The following is a 22482-nucleotide window of genomic DNA, read 5'->3' as shown; positions in this document are numbered from 1 at the left end:
TAATTGAGAAACTGACATTTGGCTGAGGTGTCTTGGAGGACTCATGAACAGAGAGTAAAGGAACCTATAAAACTATTTTTCTGACCAGAAGCCTCCTAAACAGATTCTGGAAACAAATGTTATTGCCAAATCTGTGAATTTAAAGCAGATTATTGGCTGCTTAGATTCAAGATTTGCTGGGGTCAATTTTTATCTCATACAGTTTTAATTAAGGGGTATCAAATTTCTCCAGGAGGCTGATTTCTTTCTTTATTTCCTATTTAGTCTGCTGTGGAAAGAACTTTTATTTCTTATTTTGGCCCAGAATTTATGTAGCTCTCTGGGCCTCTTGAACAGGCTATTCAGAATTAGAAACATTAGGATTAGTGCAAGTAGGAAGTAATTAAAATTACAACTGCAGAACATGCTAGGTCTGTGTATTTATGTATTCACGAAAGAATAAGACATTCTCAATTAATAGCAATTAAAGAATGTGTGATGTTCAGAATCAGTGACAGTAGGAACCAAACCAATAAGCAGAAGTAGTAGACAGCAAATTCCATTATTTAACATTTTCATTTTTATGAAATGGAGAAACTAAGGATAGAAGCAGATAATACGAGGTGCCCAAGCTATGCAGCACATCAGTGATGAAGCTGGGAATAGATTCCAGATACCCATCTACCCAACAACAATGCTACTTCTGTCTGCAGCCCGTGCAGAGCTTCCTAGGCTGCACATCTACCACGGTGCACTGCCCTGAAACAGCACCGGGCATCCATCCCATGTTTGAGATCTGTCCAGAGCTGTACCAGGTCACCAGACCACTCTTTCTGTGAGCTCACTGATCCTTTCTCCAAGTTTAAGTGCCACAGCTCATGGCGTTTATGTTAGCTATTCAAAAAAGGCACCTTGGTACCTTCAAGGTGTCACCTGTCCCCACCGGAATACAGCACTCCCTGCCTCACTTCCACTGACAGCGAAGGCAGTGAACAAGGGAAACTGCAGTACTTTGTAGCAAATGCAGAAAACACCGGCAGGGCTTTGGAGAATGCAAGGTAACAGCCTCACAGCCAGCACCTCAAAACTGCAATTTTGCATTTTTACCATAACTTTTTAAATAGCTGAAGAAGAAGACCTCATCATGCCTTCTGAGCTTCAGCACTTAGTCAGACACATAGGGGCAGCTTGGAGGACTAAGTGAATACACTAGTCACTTAGTGAGTGTGAAAGTTCAGTACAGATATTATTAAAGTCATTAGTTCAACAGACCACAAGAGATATGAGATATCCATTAAAGGATCAGGAGCCCAGCGTCCCTGAAGACACAGTTATCAAATAAGGTATATTACTTGCTTGACTGACAGCATTTTTTAGCGGGTTGGAATGCCCATTACGTACAGCAGCCTCCTGTGGCAGAGGGCAACACCTCCATCCGCTTAGTGCCAAGTGGCATCCGCCCCGCACCCAACCTTGTTGCCCTATACTCTGCGTACCAAAAAATAGCCCGCGGAAGACGCTGCTCTCCCTTCTAACCGTGCCGTGTTTGCTCCCTGCAGGTGAGCGGCCTTTTGAATGCAACTGGCAGGGCTGTAACAAGAAGTTCGCTCGCTCGGATGAGCTGGCCCGGCACTACCGCACTCACACCGGAGAGAAGAAGTTCAGCTGCCCGCTGTGTGAGAAGCGCTTCATGCGCAGCGACCACCTGACCAAACACGCCCGGCGCCACGCCAACTTCCACCCCAGCATGCTGAAGAGGAGGAGCGGCAGCGGCTCCAGGACAGGGTCTGTCAGTGACTACAGCCGCTCGGACGCCTCCAGCCCCACCATCAGCCCCGCCAGCTCCCCGTAGACTACCTGCACTGGATGTCAGCACTTTGCCTCTAATGCCTAACCTGGAGTTTTGTTTGTGTTGCACACATTTAAAAAACTCTGTTGCTTCCCCTCCTTCGGTTGCCACCCTCTCTTTTGAAAAAATCAGTAAATAGCTGCCTCCCACTGCAATTTTTAGTCAGATTTTCTTTACCCAGCCACTCAAGTGGGTATTCTAACCTCATGGACAGAGAAATTTACATGTTACACTTACTGACTTCTGCTGTCTCAATATTTCATATATTTTGCAACCATTTATGGATCCTCTTCTTTATTATTTATAAGAAAATGAAAAAAAAATCTTAAAAAAAAAGGAAAATAATCCGCTTAATTCACCTCAGGTGTCAAAGTAGTTTGTAAAACCGGATTGCACAATATAAGCATACATACACTTAAAAATCAACTGTGTTGGATTTGTGTCCCCTTTCTCCTTTCTCAGGGATGGATATTTATGTTACACAATAATTACAATGAAGACACACCCTAACCATGGCCTTACTCTGTAGATATAATTGCACTCAGAAGCTTTATGTTAGGTTCTTCACACACTGGGGAAAAAATTAAAGACAAGCAAACAATACAGAAACCAATCCAATACTGGAATGTAGTACCAGACTCTTCCATTGCTCGTTTTCCTGATTTTACACCTGTGTTGGGGAGTGTCCAAACAGGAGTCTTGTCTTTCTTCAGGCTGCCCTCTGCTTACGGTAGCAAGCTGTCTTCTCACTTCATGCTGAAGATGCTCCAAAACCAACTTCCAATTGCAGAATTCTCTGTGAAGCTGATAAACTTGCTTGTTGGTTTGTTTCATGCTAGATAAAATTCTGAGAAAAATTTTTCAACAAGATGCCTTAAATAAGTAACCTAAATCACAAAGAAATAAATTTACACTGGGTAACATTTTACAGCAAGGTGGCCTGGAATCTCAGAGGCATTCTGTTGTTACTCTCTCCAAGTTAAGTTGTCTGCACTGCCTGTTCAGTATGAGACCAACAGACTATTCAAATCAAACCACACTGACTTGAACAATTTCCTTTATTCCTTCTTCCTTTGTTTTGTTTGTTTTGGGGTTTTTTTAATGAACTACAGAAATAGCATTACTGAACCAATGCCCACCAAAAAGGTTATCAAGGTACTTACCTACTGTACAGCTGTATCATAGAAAGAAAAATTGGCTAAGACATAGTTTCTGTATCCTGTTGCATCAAAATCGTGGTCATTGATAAAAGGAAGTGAAAATCATAAGGTATCTTCTGACTGGAATAATAAAATGTGCATTTTAAAGTTTAAAATAAAATGACATTATAGCTCAGCACTCCTTCAAGTTTCTCAAAAATACACATACCAGCATAAAGCAAGGTGCTCTTATTTCTGAAAAACTGCTTAAGAACAGAAAGGGAATATTGTCTAGTTTTCAATAACCTTCAAATACTTAAGACTAGATAGAGCACAAGGAGATAGATTTTTATGTTTTATATGGTAGAAAATAGAGTAGAAGACCAGGAGCATACTGATGTACTGAAAACCTCAATGGCAGCAAATACACTTGGTTTGTGTGGGTCTGATGGTGCATATTATCAATTCAGATCCTTTTGATTCTGGAATTTTGGGATGTTTGCTGTTTTTACTGTAGGGTATAAATGCAATTAAGTGTAGCATGGTGGAAGGAAACTCTCTACACCAAACCTGTCATTATGAAGTGAATGCCTCCAGATTCCCCATGAACCTGTATCTTACTTGCTGCTTTGCATTGATCCAGTTTTGCAAGGTTTTATTGTACTGTATGTTAACTGTGAGAAGCTAATATAGATTTCCAAATAGTTTCATAGGTACTTCCATAACATACATTATTCCTAATACTACACGTTCTATTAGTTGTATAGGGAAATACTCTAAGTATTTATTGATACAACTATAAACAAGTGCTGACATCTCAGTATGTTTTAATGTTCATTTGCTTCAGATTCCACCTCTGTTAATTTTGCCCTTTGAATTGGAAGTTGTGAAAGGCACAATTCTACTGTTTTATTTCACAGAAAGTGAAAGAACATAGTAAGGGGTTTCTGCAAGATGACAAAGAAAGTTAATGTAATGAGTTGCCCAACCTCTGGAGTTAGGGGAAAACCAGATCTGTTAGCCTCAACAGATTTCCTCTTTTCTTTCTTTCTTTTTTTTTTTTTTTTAATCTTTTGTACTGAGATGCATGATTTTAACAATTTGATAGAATTCAGGTAACAGGAATTCACATTCCAATAACTTCTGTGACTCCAAGAAGTGCTCTTGTGCTGTAGTTAGTAGAGGGGCATCTAGCTCAAGGAATTCTACAGGTCAGCTCTGTCTTGTGCACATACTTCAAAACAAGTCAAACACATTTCTCATGATACCTTAAGAGAAGTATGTGGAGGAGAGGGGGAACAGTCAAAATAAAAAAGAGCACTGTGTATTGGCAAACATTATAGGCTTCATATTCCAAATTAATTTTGTTGTAAAATCACCTTTTTCAACAAGAGCATAATTTAGTCTTCAGGAAAGGAGGAACCACTCCATTTATTTAGGACTTAATAATTCAGCATGAATCAGTTTATGCATTACAAACAAGTTGTTTTACTAGCCTGGAGAAGGGATAATTTGCACCAGGTTTTATTGGTACTGAGATTATAGGATATAAAGGTTATGGGACAACCTATTCTGGGGGACACAGAACTATGTAATCTTTAACTCAAACAGTGAACTAATTTTACTCATGTTCTTTTTTACTCATATTCTTCATAGATATTACTAATAGTTCATCAAGTTTAAGCAGGAAAAAATAAATTGGTTCAAAGTCAAATTTCCAGTTTAGTCAATTCATTTAGTGAGAACACCATGGGACTGTATATAGCCAACATAATGAGGCTTTCAGGAAATACTCTGAAATTGGTCATTTAAACCTTTTTGTTTTTACATCATAGCTGTAAATACCTCAGCATGTATTAGGCTGACAGTCAAGTTACTGTGTTTTAAAATCCCAGAGAGAGTTTCAAATATCTCCATTAAAAGTTTAATACATTATAACTTTAGGATAAAATGATAAATTCCAAACCACTAGTATTTTCCAAAACAGAATGTGAATAAAAACTTAAGATTTTCATATTAACAAAGAGTGTTCGGGGGTTTCTAGCATCTGCTAGAAATGTCTGATGGTCAGCAAGGTCCTTAGACTCTATTCTCATGATGGTCTCTCCTGAGCTTTGCAGTTATGAGAAGCCAGAACAGCTCAAATTATATTTTGAAATCTGCCTGCTTATCCAAACTAACCTCAGAGTTTTACCCTTCTGTTGTTTCAAGCAGCAGTGTAATCTAAAACAGTCTCCTGGCACAGCAACAAACACGTCACACTCAGGAAATACTGCTCTGGCGAGGTGCAGGTTCCTCCATCTGGAGGAGTGTGCATCTCTCCTGCCTCCTCCTTTCACCATGCAAGCTGTTGAGGTGTTCTCACAAAATACAACATTGCCATGATTTTTTTTTTTCAGATGATAGCAACAGCTTTGCTATTATTAAGAAAGCCCTGAAAGTTCATTTTTCTCCAGCCATGATTCTAACTTCTCTTAAGTGTTGAGCTGAACTGCCTTTCTGTAGGAAATAGGTGCAAGTGAAAATCATCACCTCTCTACTAGATGAAACTAAAGATGCTCTTAGAAACTCATTCACCCCTCCCATTAACCTCTCCCAGTGCAAAGGCCTAATGGCAACATGAATTCAGTTTTCATCCTGCTTCTTAGAAAGCAGTCCTGGTAAATTCCTGGCAGCTAGATTTTGTGAGAATTTTTTGTATCTGCAAATTAATTGTTCCTTGCTTTTATAATACATGCCTAGTATCTGTTTACATTACTGCAAAGCTATATATTTATGACAAGTCATCAGAAGCCTCTGTTCAATGGCAATGCCTAATTCCTGCCTGTATCCCACCCTCTTTACTGCACTAAGCCTTGCAAGAAGTTGTAGCTTTGAGAGCCTCTGTACACCTTTAAACTTCATTACCCTCTACCCAGATGTTCAGCACTCCCCTTGTCTCACACAGCCAGGCATTAAAGGCTGTGTGAGGAGCAGACCTGTTCCACAATTGCTCATCTCCAGTGCTTTGTCATGAGTTACAGAATTTGTACTTTGTGCAGTGTTGTCTTTGCCTCTTCATTTCCATTAGATTTACTAATTCCATCAGGTCATGCCTACAAACTAACTTTCAGGTGCTCTTTTACTCCATCACACCATCTGTTTGTGCATTGGGTGCTAAAATCTAGTCTATGTCAGTGAATGGTATGATGAACATCTGTATTTGTAACTCTCGGGGATAAGAGCTATAGCCTTAGGCAGAGGAAAATATCCAAATTATACTTGTTTATCCCAGAAGCCAGAATATAGAATGCAAAATCCCATCCACTGGTATAGGTTTTTATAAATATATATATATATTTATATATCTGGATTTATATAAGCATATGCACATATATATAAATAAATAGATATATATGTGTGTAGTGTATGTGTGTATATATAAATACACAGCAGTGTGTCTGTACTACACACTGACTAATGAAGGGATGTCTACAGAGCAGAAATAGCTATCCATTTCATTATAACTAGTGATGGGCCTGAACCAAATTCCTAGATCCAAATGCCACTGCATTTGGGTTTTTGAACCTGTTGGAGATTTGTGGTTGAGATTCATCTCTGGTTACAGGTGCATTTACGTGTGTATATTGTGCATGTGAGGGACATGTGTGTGTGCACATGTGCTTTTCCAGCAGCACATGCCTGAATGGAGGACAGGGGACACGTGTGCCAGGGAGCGTGCACATGTTCACAGCCAAACTTCCAGCTGCAGTGAGCTGTAAAGGTTTATCAGCAGCACATGAAAGCTTCCATGGCTCACTTTTCAACTCTTTAAATCACTACACTGAAGTATTACAGTTGTACAGTTATATGTTCATCTATTCTTGCTCTGCTGTAACTTTTTATGTATTTTGTATTGCATAGATTATATATTGTGATAATGTCCTATGCAACTATAAAAGGAAAAAATGAAAAAAGGAAGAAAATTAAGAACTGTAAAACATTGTCTTAACTTGTATGCATGGTTAGTGAAGTTTACATTTTCCAAAATAAAACTTATAACTATGAAATACCTTTTTTCTCTTAATTCCGTTCTCTGTTTATCACCAAAAAAAGCATCAATTGTTAATATTTCTGCTGTTCATTTGAGACTTGGTATTTTGTTTGGTGTCTTTATTTAAATATCACCCAGTTCTATTGTTTAAAATGGGATTTCTTTTAACGTTTGAGAGAAAGTTTTTGTGGCCTTAGTTTTGTATTCTGTCCTTCAACTGGTATTTTGTAGTTGCATAGTGAAATTCCTTTCTCAAAGGTGGTATATATATTGCATTTTTACAAGATGGTTATGGGATTAATATGTGTGACCTAAGGTTCAGAGAGTCCTTTCTTTCAAAGTCCAGTTCCTTGCAAATTCCTGATATCATCTCTGCAAGTAGCAATACCATGTAAAAACAGTAACAAGGTAATCTCACAGTATCCTGAAATGTTCTTTCCTGATTTTAAAGATGAGAAAATCGAAACACAAATTTTTGCCACTTTCTCAAAAACATAAGGCATTGGCAGATGTGAAGGAATGAAGCTGAAGTTTCTAGAAAATACAGGTTGCACAACACTTCCAGGCACCGTTCCTTACAGAGACTTGTAGCAGTAGCATTCCTGAAGTCTTCCTACAATGAAAGATTCACCTCGTGTTCCATAACAGAAAAGCAGCCAGGGGTTGTTTCCTAAACTTGCCAGAAGGATGAAAAGGGAGACAATTCCCTCCAAAGGACTATACCTTTTCAGTTTAAGTCTGGAGTTGCTGCCTTGGTAATGTAATGTACTGTGCCTCCCCACCCTCTGAAATATGTATGTTAACACATTCTGTCCTGCTTGGCCTCTCCAGTTCCTAAATGCAAGGAGTGTGCATTTCTCCTGCCTCCTTTTTCTGTCTTGCCTGTGACTCAGCATTTGCCGTGAAACGTTCATAGACTTGGCAGTAGTCCAGCATTTCAGAAGAGAAGCCAGAATAATGCTAGAATTAGGGTGGGGTGTTCCTATTTCTATTTACCTGTGTATAATTTCTGGCTTCAAAGTAATCCACCTTAAGATTCATTGTGCTAGCTTTTCAAGGAACCACAACCATGGCGTGCTTTGCTAGTTGACTGCATGAGTGGAAAGTGACATAAATATAAATACACAGTCAATAGAGATAGAAAAGTAAGAGAGGATGAAGACTGAAATAAAAATGAGGTGAAGACAATGAGACAAGTGTTTGTAGCAGCTGACTAGAAAGGTTTGTCCAGCACCAGAATACACATGGGGCTTCCTACAGAATTTCACAGCAAGCAAGCAAGGCAGCACCTCCCAAGATGAGGAGAAACTGCAACATGTTTTCCAAGAGCAGCAGAGAAGGGAGCTAAGTCAAGCAGTAGTTGAAGCAGGCAAGCACATTTGTTTAGCCAGCTACACTGCATTGCTGGCACAGCTGAAGAGGTTAAAGAGAAAGGGAGGAATTACCTGAATAGATTTCTCAGTGCAGGCAGCAGAAAAAGGATGGAGTCTGGATGCCCAGATATGTGAGCAGCAGGAAGGGAAGAGAGAAGCATGACTGAACACAGGTATGGGGCAGATCTGTGCTTTGGAAAACTCAGAGAACAAGATTATGTTAAACAAGTTGTCAAAAAAAAAAAAAATCAAGAAAAGAAGAGACACAAGAAAACCTCAGGGGGGGTTATAGGCAAGAGCAGGCCCCAAAGGTCTGGTAACAAAACCAAACCACTGAGCTTAGTAGTAGCTCTACCTCACCAATAGAAAACAGTCTGAGAGTATAATTGCTACCTCATCATAATTGTAAATAAAGGATCAACCTGTCCCACCTGGTTGGCACTGGCCGGAGTTAGATTTCATCTTTGGCTCCTGCTGGCCAAAACAAATATTCAGTCAAAAAGGAGGGGTTGGCACCAGGGGCTGGACTAACAGAGGCTCCAGGATGCTGTTGCTGCCAGGTTTCTGCTGAGCTGATGTTTCTTCTCTGCGTCACTGGATGACTGTGCCTGGCTGAGCACAGCACAGCAGGTCTGGGCCTGCAGCACTAGGATCTACAGGGAATTCTCCAAAGGGTCCCAAAGGTTCATAGAGGCCAGGCTGGCTTGTCCAGAGCTAGCCCAAGTGCTCTCCCCAAGGCATACCAGGCGGGACTGGAACATCTCCCACAGGGAAGGTGTCCTATTGCCAAGTTGGTGGATATGAGGACACCATTGAGAAAAAAGGCCCAGCTGAAGGACATGAGAGATGGTGCTGCTTAGAGACTTTCATGTGTGTGGCAGTATGGAAAGAGGGATGAGATGAGCCAATGTGAGGAACAGGAGAGGTGCAATAAATGGGGAAGGCAAGTTAAATGGGGGAAGATAAGCATAGAAAAATAAGGAAGGAGTAGAGGGTGGGGAAGTTTGATGTATTTTTCTAGAGACAAAAGGAAAGGCTTAAGGTGCAAAATCCTAACAGCTTTCTAAAGAAAGGAGTAAGGTAGCTCACGTGGTAGCAATTCCAGCAGACAGAAGGTGAGGCATGTCAGTGTGTGATAAACAGGGCTGTGTGTCTTTAAGAGACTAATGTTTGTGTTTTCCCATGCTCTCCTATTGTGGAAATAACTTTGAGTCACTTCTCTGATCCTGGAGACAAACTGAACAGACACAAAACATAACAAAACACAATGGCAACGGGAAGAGAGAAATTCCTCCCTCCCCCTTCCACAACACACACGTTTTACATCAGTGATCTGAATGCACCCAGAGCCTCAGAGTGGAAGAGAAGGAAGGCAGGGACTGACAGTGTTTTTTGGTACACACTGTTTGAATCAAGCTCACCTTCTCCACCACTGCATAAACAGTTAAAACATGAAACCCACACTTCCTCAGTCTGTTACTTTTAAATGTTATCCAGCCTCTTTGGTCAAAAGTTAGTTTCCAGATTTTCCACAGACAGTGAACTGCAACAGGAATTTGCTAGTTTTTTTCAAAGCCTTGCACTTCAAAGACCCTGCATTTTTTTTCTCAAGCCTCATGCCCCACCCTTTGCAAAAAAATATGTCAGTTTGGGACTCTCAAAATGCCACACTTAGAAGCTCAAGTAGGTCTCAGAATCAACATCCCAGCTGCCATCTGGTCTGAGGGGAGTAATGGGATAGGCACACCCACAACTGGCTGGGCCCAAACCCAGGCTGTATCACGACTCCCTGCACCAGAACACAGAATCACCACTCCTCGGAGCCAAGCTTGAGAACCAACTCAAACCCTTCAGAATTATCCATGAAGTTGCAAGGCCTTGTAGCTTCGGTTTAACTTCCAAGCATCTTGTTGACTTTGGAAGTCATAAAACAAATCCCAAGCTTTCCCTCTCTGGGGTTGATGTACAAACTACGTTCGCAGCCTGCTAGGAGGAACAGGATGACTTCAGAGGAAGAAGAAAGTTTCGTTCAGGAATGCCATCCCTCCTCTGCTGCCAGCTCACAGGGCCGGCCAAGGGAGACACCCGTGCTCCCAGGCACAGCAGCTTGGCAGATCCCTCAAAGGAAATTACCTACATGCACCTTCCTCCCTGCAAGACAGGAGTTGCTCTCAGGGGTGCAGGGTGTGAAGGCAGCCACACGCTCCCCAATTTTTGCAACCTCCCCAGAAGACAGGGTAGGGGATGGCTTCCCCCTAACTTGCCCTCACAAGCAGCTGTACTGATTAACTGGGTGAGCAAATAAGAGGCAAGCCTGGAAACAGGAACCTGGTGCAGGGTGGGTCTGCACAAACAACAAGACTGGGTGAATAAATCAGGTCTGGCTGTCGGCTTCCCTGCAAGAAACCTCTCATTAAGGTTCCACTGGATATTTTTGGACCCACCTGTCTATTTTTAGAAGGGATAATTAATGCTGAAGGTAATAAGGAAAAAAGTTTTAAGTCCAGGAACGGAAAATTCGTTATTCTCCACAAAATCACTATGATTAAGGAGATCTAAAACAGAAGGGTTGTATTTCAGGAGTAAAAATATGCTACAAGTCACTGTAAAAATTGCATGTTATGTGGTGTTTGCTAAGAGAGGGGAAGCTTTTCAAGGAGACAGCACTTTGAATAAAGGCACAGCTGAATGGCCAGCTTTAAATCACAGCTGTGCTGTGGCTGTGTTTTTGGCTAGGTCTGTGCTGTGCTTAGGCTCTCTTCTCTGGGTGTTGTGATCTGGCTTTGGGAGGGCCAGCTGGGACCTGATAACATGCACAAACCTGTGCATGAAGTTACAGATTAGAAGAAGAATCACAGCCAAGCTATGCAGCACCCTCACCAGGTCCTTCAAATAATCTGCCTGAAGCACAGGGCAATCTTAAGGCCAGAAAAATGGTTTTATGAACTGAGATAGAAGATTCTTGAGAAGAAAAAACCCACCCTATTGGTGACAGGAGCTGAAATACGATGGACAATGTGTGCAATGCTTTCAAAATTCTCTTTTACTGATGTCAATGGTTTTTATATTCACGGCCCTCAGCCGACATAGGCTTCTAGCAGTGTTTGTGTTGCCACAGAAGAAAAAAACTTTCCCTTCTGTCCATGTGCTCACATTCCACTGCATTCCAAACAGCAGCTGTTCAGAGCACAGCTTCCCTGCTCAGCCTCTTCTGCACAGCACCTTGCAACCAATACATACACAGGGCATCCTTGCCCTCCTCCAAAGGAAAAACCTGGTTCTCTACTATCCAATTGCAATCTACACACACTGTTACATAGACTAATCTTTCTACTGTAGGGGCCACCTCAGACAGGACTGAGCCCAGTTTGTAAATTCCTGACAGCACAGGAAACATTTGTGTGAGACACCTGGCACAAAGTGGAACATGTCAAGGGGCAACAGTCAGGATCTAAAGCTGTACCTTCCTTTGAGGTGCCTCTAAAAAGATTTGTTTTGGGGAGTATCACACAAAAATTATCTTTTTAACTTGGAACTGACATTTCCTGTAAGCATGATGGTGATCTAGGAAGGGCTATTGCTAGGAAAAATCCCTGGGAATTATTCAGTATTATTGCTAATCATACCTTTCCTGCCTGATAAACACACACCCTCATGTCTCCAGTTACACAAAACCTCTTTGCAAACATGCTAGATGAGGATCTGTTTATTTTTGAGCTCAGGGAGGTAAATGTCATCTCCCATGAATAGACAGAAAAATTGAAAGAATGAGGACATACTACAGAGTGTCTTTTCTAATGAACAGTATTTCTAATTTTTAAAAGGTTTGCACATGTGACAGGGTAATGAGCATTTCAGCTATGTGGGTGCTATCCACATTCTAATAAGAAGCACTATACAGTAAATGTGATATTGCTGCATTTATATTTTGTATTTACTTTAAATAATTTTTTATAATATAATATTTCAGCATTATTGTCCACAAAACTTAGAAGCCCAGATTTGTTAGATGTTTATGCTATAGCTAATGAGCTTCTGGCTTCTCTGGTAATTTCCTCAAAAAACCACGAGTCACTGTGTGAAGAGCAGAGCCAAAGGCAAAGCACACTGGCTGCTGTAGTGGTTTCATCAGTTACGAAGATGCACAGCCTGTCATGACCATGCAGATCCAAGGCAGAGGCACTTCAAACACCTCACAGGCCATCAGGCACAACAGATTGAATTGCCACGTGAGGAATGAGCTTGGTGAGTTGATCCAGCTCCCTTGTGACAGTGACCAAACAGCAGCCACTGCCACCCACACGTGTGGATACCATGCAGGGACACTGACAGAGCTGACATGAACATGGGTGTTTTCCTCCATAGCTACATTCTGGTCCACAGAAAACATCTGGATGCTGTGGCAGAAACAGTGCTGCCTGTAAGCACAGCCCTGCCTTAAAAAAAAATCTTCCTTTTTGGATGGTCCTGCTCCCTCAAGCCCACAAATTCTTTAGTTCTAATGGCAAATTTATAACACACTTTGTAACATATTAGCCAGCCTTCTGGAAAGTGTTTGATACTGTATTGTAACCCAGGTAGCACCCAGAAAATCTGGAATATTACCGGAGCAAGCAAGGTGTCAGCTTGTTTTTTTACTTACTAATTAAAATATATTGATAGCTGGATCCTTCAGTAGCTGTTGCCACTTGCTCCACCATCTTCCTCCTCAAAATGATCCATGTTTTCTATCATAACTGGCAGATGAAGTCTAGGGTCTAATGTCACATTTCAAAGAAACTTGACTATACCATGACTTACAGGCTGTTGAATGTTGTGGAACAGGAGTGGATGCTTGGGTCTGCCATCCTTTCATTCCAGTTTCCAAGTTTTCAGCCTTTGCAGGCATCCTGAAGATGAGTTCCTGCAGAATGAAGAAAGTCAACTCAGCATCATTCTGCACAGCATTGAGACATATGGCTTTTCTGTTCAGATGATCCGTGACCTCCCTGAGTGAACACAGGGAGTTAACATTTTTCTGTGCAGAAAGACAGTATTCTGCCAGCACAAAATGGGGCATGGCAGAGGGAGGGCAGGAATCCTTTAGGAATTTCTCCAGTTCAAGGAGCTCAGGTAACTGCCTTGGCCTTTGCCTCATCAAACAGATTTCTCTTATGTTGCAAATAGCTAAATATTTGGGCAAATACTATGGTTACAGGAATAATAATATTTCTGCTCTGTTGTTTTTGTCTTCGATTCACAGCCTTTACAAGTTTTGATTATCTGTTTGCTGGTCCTGTAAACCATTATTAGGTGCCAGCTTAGCCTTCCAAGTCCTTCTCCTTGAAGAGGCCTTCATCATCTCTCCCAGGAGGCACAGGGCTGGCATGTCAGCCACAGCTTCTACTTTCATTTCAGGTTCTTTTTGCTGCTCTAACTTCTTCACTCAATCTACACTTCGCCTTTTTCCTTCAATTATTGTCCTCGAGGGGCAGCCCCTGCAGCACCCTGACCATTTCCAGTGTGCCCCTGACCTGGGGAACTGGCACAGAGATGCTGTTCAATGGTGCAATTCCATCATCACCATTTCTGATGTACACTGGATTTAGATAAGAGAGAATCAGCCCCTACAACAGGCAATAAATGAAATCTTTCCCACAGGACTTGTTCTTGCTCTTGATCTGAGGTTTATAGTAATGTTAGGCTGCTTGAACTACTCTCATTTTGTTTCCTCTGAGGTAACAGTATGAAGAGCTTGATTTCAGCAAGGTATCCAAGCTAGGTGGAGTTTTGGGAAAGTAACTCAATTTGTTATTTAAATGCTAAATGCTTAATTTAATGCTATTTACATTTTACAGCAGCAGCAGCACAAGGCTGTGCTGAGCCAATTGCCCTCCCCCCTCCCCAGGTTTGCAGCTGCTCCTTATCCTTGTCCCTGATTCCTCCCTGGGCTTCAGGGTGTATCCATCACCACCCCGAGAGAGCACACAGAAAGCACAAACAAGAATTCAAGCAAACAGATACTTTAGAAATAAGTTAATTTTATTTAATAGGCATTGTAGCTTCTCTCAGATTCAAATAACAGAGAAGCCAATTCACACAGATTACAGAGCTATCAGTTACTTTGAATAATCTTTCATAAAAGAAAGAAATTAAATACAGTTCTGCTATAAAAAGTGCGACAGTTATAACTGGAAGTTTTTCAAAACAAAAGCAAGTTTTACTACCTATTGCAAAAATTGGTTTAGTGCTTTAATACTTTACAAAGTAACAATCCAACTGCTAAAAACAGCTCTTACACATCATCTTTGTCAAAGTATGGATCAGATTAAAAATGATATTAATTTGAATGAATGTAGAAAAGGTTCTCAAGAATTCACATTTTTCACAAGAAATATTCCTTATTCTTTAACATTAATTAATGCTCCTGTTTCTTTTGAACAGTGGATTTAAACAATATGGCAGTCAGCTTAAAAATGATCAACTGTTTTCTTTTGCAGACAAAGATGACTGCGACCAGTTGTGTTTTGAAATTATAAGTAGAGAGGGGAAATGGGAAAAGATAAATTAACTCAATTTTGTGTGAAAATGATCAAACAAGAAACCTGAAAAGAAATCTCAGCTTTAAATAAATTTCTGTAATTTCTATTACATAGTTTATTGAAAGCCTACATCAATATTTGCTAGAAGAGTATAAACTTATAGAAGGCAACAAGAAACTCAGACTCTGAAAAATGAGAAGAGTGGTAAGACTGTGAAGAAGTTGAATTCTCAGCCAACCAAAATCAATGAGACTTACTTTATTCCTTATTAACGTTTTCTTAAGCCCCAGTGAGAGCCAACTACTTTCTTTGAAATAGACTTCAAGTACAAATACATTTATTGTACATTTCTATGGGTTAAAAATGCTGAGTTTGCCAGGTTATTAGATAGAGTCACATTACCAGTAGACTTTATATAATTAGCTTTGGTTATAATTGAACAGAGACTCTCAGTTAATGAATAAATATACTTCTCTAAGCCAAGGGTACAACATTGGTTACTTGAATTCCTGTTTGGGAGACAAGCCACTATATATACAACCTGAACTGAGAAAGCCAAATCTTCTTAATTGGAAAATCTATCAGAGGCTTTAAGGACAAAGAGCTTTAGAATTTGTCTAAGAAAGTAGAAAATAAAAAAATGTTAGCAATAGGAAAAAAGATGTACGATTTGGGGGAAGGGGGCATATGATACAATAGCAACAGTAGAGTTCTGATGAATAAACTACATATACCTTTTGTATCTATTACTTCAGACTGTCCTTCAAGCTTTGCCCATGTCTGAGAGGCATTAAAACACCTTGTGTTTTAATAACACAAAGTGTACCAAATGGCAGAAATACATGTAAACAGCAGTGACACTTTCAATGATTCTTCAACTTTTTCTATACAAAAGTGTTAGTCACAAGAATCAATGAGAAATAACAAGGCCTCCCAAGGAGAACAAAGTCTTTCAGCCCCATAAAAGACAATTTCAAGGCATTGTGAAAAGTTCATAACAATATTTTATGTCTTAAAATCGAATGCAAAATAAAACTCAAGATGGATTCCAAAAAGAAAACAAGAGTTCTATGGAGATTTAAAAAATGGCTTCCTAGCTGAATCATGCTAAGCATGGCACATTACAAACACAGGAGTTGGAGACTAAGAGCAATGGGCTTGGAAAAGACACAGAAGTAACTGCTCCTACCCAGAAAAGAGCACAAACCTAATCTCAGTCATTGGGATGGAGTTTTGTACAAAGCTGTCAGAGCTGACCTAGAACACCATGGCTGGGAACTCACAGCTGTTTAGGTCTACGTGGCTAATTTCATCCGTTATTTAGTCTAGGCCTAAATCCTGTTTGTTCTCCTTGGTTATGGTGAGTGGGCACACTTGGGCACCATGTGCATGCAAAGCTCTCTGATGGCTCCAAGGGAAAAGCATTTCTGTACTGTACACATACTGTGCATTATACAAAGACTGTATTTACAGTACACAGGATCTTGAGCAAATAAACAATAAAACCATTGCTTAATTTTTGTTAGTATTGAAAGTGCACACAATTTGCAAAGTTGAGAGATGAGAGCGCTTCTGTCACGCCCACATGGCTGTGTTTCAATTCATACCTGATTGCAAAGCCCATTTAAAGATGTGGGGCATTCTCTGAGCCTGAGATGCCACATTCCACTGCTGCATCTCCTGCGTATTTTAACCAAAAGCATGGGGAAGAGGCTTTTTGTTACTCAAACCTGGAAGCAAATGGCAGCAAGGCAGTGTTCCACTCCATCTTTACTACAAAGTACTGTTCAGACACCAGGGGCCAGAATGAACTTCATCTGTGTTCAAGGCAAGAATGACCAAGCCCTGCTGTTTCAGCCATGGCAACCATGGCTCTCAGGCTCCTGACATGCTGTCAGGCTTCATGAAGCAAAGATTCTGCCCCAAGGGGTTCTAGTGGCAAAGAAATTACATGGAATTTACCTATAAAGGTGGCTCTTAGCTCTCAGCAGGGGAAGTGCTGAGTAACTCTTTTCATGTTTATATAGATTCCACACGTGAAAGAAGGAATAACTGGATCATTAACATACAAGCTTAGTCTTTAAACCTCCCACTCCTTCTTTTCCTAAAGAAATGGTGTTTGAAAGGAGCAAAATGGAAACGAATTACAGAATGCACATGGGAGTTAGGCACTGTGTAGTTCCAACATTGGATCATATTTTTTCAATCTCAGGTGATTCTGCCACTAGAATTCACTTTAAGAAAGGAAGAGAACTTCCTTTTCTCCCCTCTTCCCCAACAGCAAATCTCTGCAATAAAGTAAGCAGCTCCATTAGATGCAGAGAAGAATGGCAAAAACATTTCACTGTTTTCCCAGAATACAGGAAGATCTACAAAACATGCAGTCCTGACAGGAAATAAGTTTTGATGCATCTTAACTATTTTCTCCCTTTTTAGTATTTTGGTGCCCTGGTTCCTTCACTAGCTACAACAATTTCTCTGTTTTTATTCCATCTCCTCTTTTGACTAAGGTTTCCTGACACAATAACAGTCATTAAAGAATGACAATTTTAAAAATATTTTTTTCTGTTAAGATTACAGGGTATCAGATGAATAAGTCTAGAGACACACAGACTACAGCAGGCTTGAGTGTTTTACAGTCATGGGTAAATGAGGAAGTAGGACAGAGGCTGCATCCAGTTAAGTGACTCTCAGTCCCCAGAGAGTTGTAATTTTAAGGCTGTTTGGAACATGGTGGCTTTTACCCACATGGCCTGTTCCACAGTGCAAATGTGCATCAGCCATTTCAATTGCCTGTGGTACAGTACAGGCATTCAGGTAATGGGAGATAAACCATCAGAAAATAGTAATCAGAACAGCATATTCACTTGAGAGGAATAACCCAACCAGACAAATAACAGGATCATGATACCCAAGGAACAAATAAGGTCTTGTTTCCCCACCCCAGCAGTGGAATACAAGAGCCCCATTAAGAATGCAACAGTTAAACAATTATATGGCGTTTTGGTACAAGGCAAATCTCTCCATACTCAAACAATCACTTTATGAATAAGCCCAATTATTTGTTCACACATGGAAGATCGCTAAAGATAAAATGTAAATTCCATTGACTGAAAAGAAGTAGAGTGTTAATAAGGAAGAAACCTGAATGTGTTGGAGTAACAATTGATTTTCTGAAACTGAGGGAGCTTTTCTTCCCACACAAACTGATGCTCAGTACCTTAAAACCAATCTATTGACCAGGAGAAACCCAGATGCACGATCATTAGGTTTGAAAATTTTGGTTGCAGTAAATACCTTAACAGTATTAAGGTATTAAACAAACAAACAAATCCCAAGAAACTAAACCACAAAAGTTAGGGAATTTTAAAAACTACACATACTTCTAATTTAATATATGCATTAATTTGTGAAGTCTTTTCCTTTTGCACAGTTCACCAGTAATTGATATGTACAGTACAAAGAACTTTGAAGAAATAATATCTGAACACTTCAATCTGCAAGAAGCTAATGCATATTTGACACATATTAAGAGGCTCTATCTGCCAATTAGGGATGACATTTCTATGATCTAGAGGGATTTTTTTCCTCCAGATACTAAATGATTGCATGGATTATTCATTCTTGATTTTCAGTCTGAAGGAATAATAAATAGCTGTTTCTCTTTTTTATTGTTTATTTTTTTTAAAGCAAACAAATCCTCAAATCCTACTCCAATGGGTTCAAGGATGTATATGAATGTCCAAGTCAATCAATATCTGTGCAGAAATGTTTCATTTGGTAAGGAAATTTTCCAGATGCATGTTTATTCAGAAGCTGCTTATAAAAGTGGCTATTGGGAAGGACTGGAAGAGAATTGAATAGAGAGGAACTGTGTTGTACCAAAATATATAAAGAAAAATTTAAAGCTTTTCAGTTAAAAATAAAATTGTATATTCAACTCACATTAGATACAGATGTGCACAACAGACAGAGCAGTTAGAAACAAGTACATTTACAAAGCGTTCTTTTCATGGTTAATTTCTACCAGCATTTCTGAAAGTAACCTACTAAAATGATGACCCTGTTTATAATAAGGGCGCAAAATATTGCTCTGTAGCGTACTTTGAAAATAATATAAAAATAATTTCTATATTACAATTTAAACTTGGCTTGTGAAATTCCAACATAATACAGCCTTAAGTCTACAAATAGAACATACTTACAAACACCTTTGTGTTGTTTTTCCTCTCATTTTTAACAATGTAAGATTTTAGTCATATACACTGGAAACCCATGTGCAAATTAAAATAGATATTAGTGTCTATTACTGAAATAATTTCATTTCTATGCTCTAGTTTGGTGATCCTTCAAATAAGCTGCCATTCCCTAAAACAAATACTCTTCAAATACACTGACAGAGATTTAAAATACACTAAGCTGAAAGCCATCTACAATCAACATCGGTTATTTTGCTTCTCCGGATTTACATTTATCCGAGATCATTGTGGTTTCTACGAACATATGGGTTTTCACCTGTGCAAAACACTCACAGTGTTATGAAGACCTTACTCCCTTACTAGCTTGTACTTTACTTTCGTGCTCAGTTTGCAATATTTTACATGTCAATGAAGCACCTGATTTAAGGCCCCCACTACTAATGGGACTGTCCCACACTGCAGAGGACAACAAATGTAGCCCAAAGAGGCCTAAGGCTTCTCTTTACTCCTCAGGCAAAATTCTCATCCATTGTCTCATTGGAAGAGTAATGGTAGGCAGCCTGTGGGGAACGGACGCTGCCAAAGCCTCAGGCCTTGATCAAAAACATTTATTCTTTAACACTTGCCGAAAGTTTCTGAAGATAAGCAGTCTCTTTGCTGTCAGGGAGACCATTCACATTGGTGAAGGTGAGCACCAGTGTAGCTGTTTCAGAATCAGGGAGGTGGAGGGCAGTATTCTGTCAGCTCTGTGCTGTGCATGTTCTGACATCTACAGGCTCATCACCCGAGCAGATGCCCCTGCACATGCCCCTGTGCGAGGAGTGGCCCAAGCAGCCGTGGCACCTGGGTGTGTGACAGGTCCTGTGCATGTCCCCAGGCTCTCTGGGCCACGCTCCACTGCTCACAGCTCAGCTCTCAGCTCCACGAACACCACTGAAGGATCCACTTGGCCTGCTTTGACTTCTTAGGGTACAAGCAACACAAAACTTTTCAAGTACAGCATTTTTCTTTTACTGACGCTCCTCACGGTACCTTTGATTTAGGAAGAAGCAACTAATTGCTAAAGAAAGCTGGGACAATATTGCCATTGCATTTATAGAACACAAGGCTCACCAATTGTTTTAAAATCCAGACTCTGAAGCTACTTTTGATAATCTACAAACCCTTCTTCTGAATGAGCTGCTTGTTAGCCATATGCTACAACTGATACCCACCTATGAAAATACACTAGTAAGCTCTGACAGTGGTTTATTAACTCTGTATAAATAATTTTAAATGAAACATTAATATAAAGCATGACTGAAACCCATTATGTATCACAGGTATCCTCTATTACAAACAGACCTTTGCAACAGAGTTTAGAACAAAGCAAAAAAACTTGTATAATAGGTTTAAGCCTTTTTTTAATTAGAAAAATTGCACATTCACACTCTAAAAGAATTCCAGCTTTCTCCAACCTAAATGTCTCCTGGTGATTTTGGATCCATCTGGGAAGGTGCAGCCTACTCAGTATTTACTCTGTACTTCTGAAATCTGGACTACAGTCACAAATGTTGACTCATTATCAAGAAGAGAGGCAGGAAAAAGCACATACAAATGCAAAAATACGTGTGTGCATTGCAGCCACTCGGGCTAACAGAAGGAAGAGTAGGGTCCCGCCAAAGCAAATCTGATTTCTCCACATCTGGGACTCTCTGGGGACTCTACAGCTCTGGAGGGCGTAGAGAGAGATCAGAGCGCTCGGAGGTTAGCATACAGTACAACAGAAAAATACACATGAAGGTTAACTGCCTCCAGCATGTAGCTAAGGAATGACACAGTGTCCTTCAGTGCTGGTGAATGCAACTCATGAGCAGTTGGGAATTCTCTTTAAAAAATAGATAGAAATTTTTCTTCTATAGCTAAGGTCTTCTTTTAATGGAAAAACACTTCTTCAGGAGGGGGACACAGTTTCTGCATATTTAACGACAGCTATGGCACAGCAGCCACAAATAGATCAGAAATAGAATGTCTGAAGAGAATTCTAAAAGAAAACAGCAATTAGAAAAATAACCAAAGATATCCCAACAAAAAGATTCTAAGGACATAGGCACAACTAAAATGGGTGCTGCCAGTATTTCATACAACAGATATTTTAAAGTGAGCAGTCCTGTAGAGGTAAATATTTATGGAACTATCTGAGTGTCCTGAGGATGATAATGAACACTCAGGTTTCGTATCCCATACAGACAAGACCGATTAATTTTTCAAAGTAATCTAATGTACAAGTACAATGTATTCAGTAATTCTGAACAGAGTAATTTACCTAAATGCTGATCAGCTGTAAATCTCTTTCTTTCATGAGAAGATCTTAAAAATATACTATAGAAACAGCAAAATCTCATGGTAATTGATTATTTTTACATATGTAATCTTTTTTTCCTCATTCAGAAAGGATGTAACTCACTTTAATACATGGGCTAGTGTGGTTTGCTGCTAATGTAGTATTGCTTAAGCATAACTTTACACAAAAATGATTCTTCGAGTATCACATACTACTGCTACTCTAATGCCCTAAGAATTCTTAAGTATTTCTATTTTTCTTGAAGTTTTATCCTGTCAGTTTTCTCAGTCTCAGCAGCAAATACAACCAAGTATAATATTTAAGTCCTTTTAACATGACCTGGCTTGTTTTAGCATAGTTTGCAATCCCAGTTTTCTTTGACAATTAGAACTTAAATGTAATAATCACAAGAGCAAAGCAAAGCAGGGCACTGCTTACCAGCGTATGCAACAGGAGACATGGGATTTGGAAGGTGCTTACCTTGAGGACAGAAGTCACATGGAGCTTTACCAAATACCAACATTTCCCTTTCATGAAGGAATGCAAGTACAGTAAGATTCAGTGTATGCTCAGTATACAGCAAGGAATACATGAAGTACAGGTCTGGATTCATGGAACAGCTAACATGGCAAAGACCCTAACATTTTATAAAAGTGACCAAGGGATTTATTTTGAAACCTCCCATTCAGCAGAAAACCTAAAAATATGGTCAATTTTAAGTATGTGCTCAGTTCTACCAATTTGGGATACTGGAAAAAGCTCACATGCTTTTTCTGAAAGTCAGGACACAGCAGCAGAATTTGTGCATCTTGTTTCACACGGGACTTTAGGCTTGCTTTCAGGGTTAATTAGGATTAACTGTGTGCAATGGTGCCACCCTTGTCAAGAATTAAAATTGGGCCACAGCAGGAAAATAATCAGAAATGAAGACTCTTTGGCAAGGAATCTTTCCTGTGTAGGCCAGAAGTGTGTTATTCCCCAATGAGGAAGGCAGAACTCCTGTTCTACACCTTGAGGTGGCAGAGTGAGCAGCCCTGAAGGCAATACTTCACCTGTTATGCAAAAT

General features: G+C 39.9%; 1 protein-coding gene across 1 annotated transcript in view; it reads left to right on the top strand.

Annotated features, from left to right (window-relative positions):
* KLF13 (KLF transcription factor 13) overlaps positions 1-6938 on the top strand; it is a 33359-nt gene extending 26421 nt beyond the window's left edge. Inside the window, exon 2 of the mRNA XM_062501194.1 lies at positions 1539-6938. Coding sequence (XP_062357178.1) covers positions 1539-1831 — 293 coding nt within the window. The 3' untranslated portion in view covers positions 1832-6938. The remainder of the gene's footprint in view (positions 1-1538) is intronic.
* The last annotated feature ends 15544 nt before the right edge of the window (positions 6939-22482 follow it).

This window comes from Cinclus cinclus, chromosome 13 (genome assembly GCF_963662255.1).
Source record: "Cinclus cinclus chromosome 13, bCinCin1.1, whole genome shotgun sequence".
In the NCBI taxonomy this organism is placed as follows: Eukaryota; Metazoa; Chordata; class Aves; order Passeriformes; family Cinclidae; genus Cinclus; species Cinclus cinclus.
The sequence above is the reverse complement of the archived record's forward strand: the minus strand, read 5'-3'. Positions and strand labels throughout refer to the sequence as shown.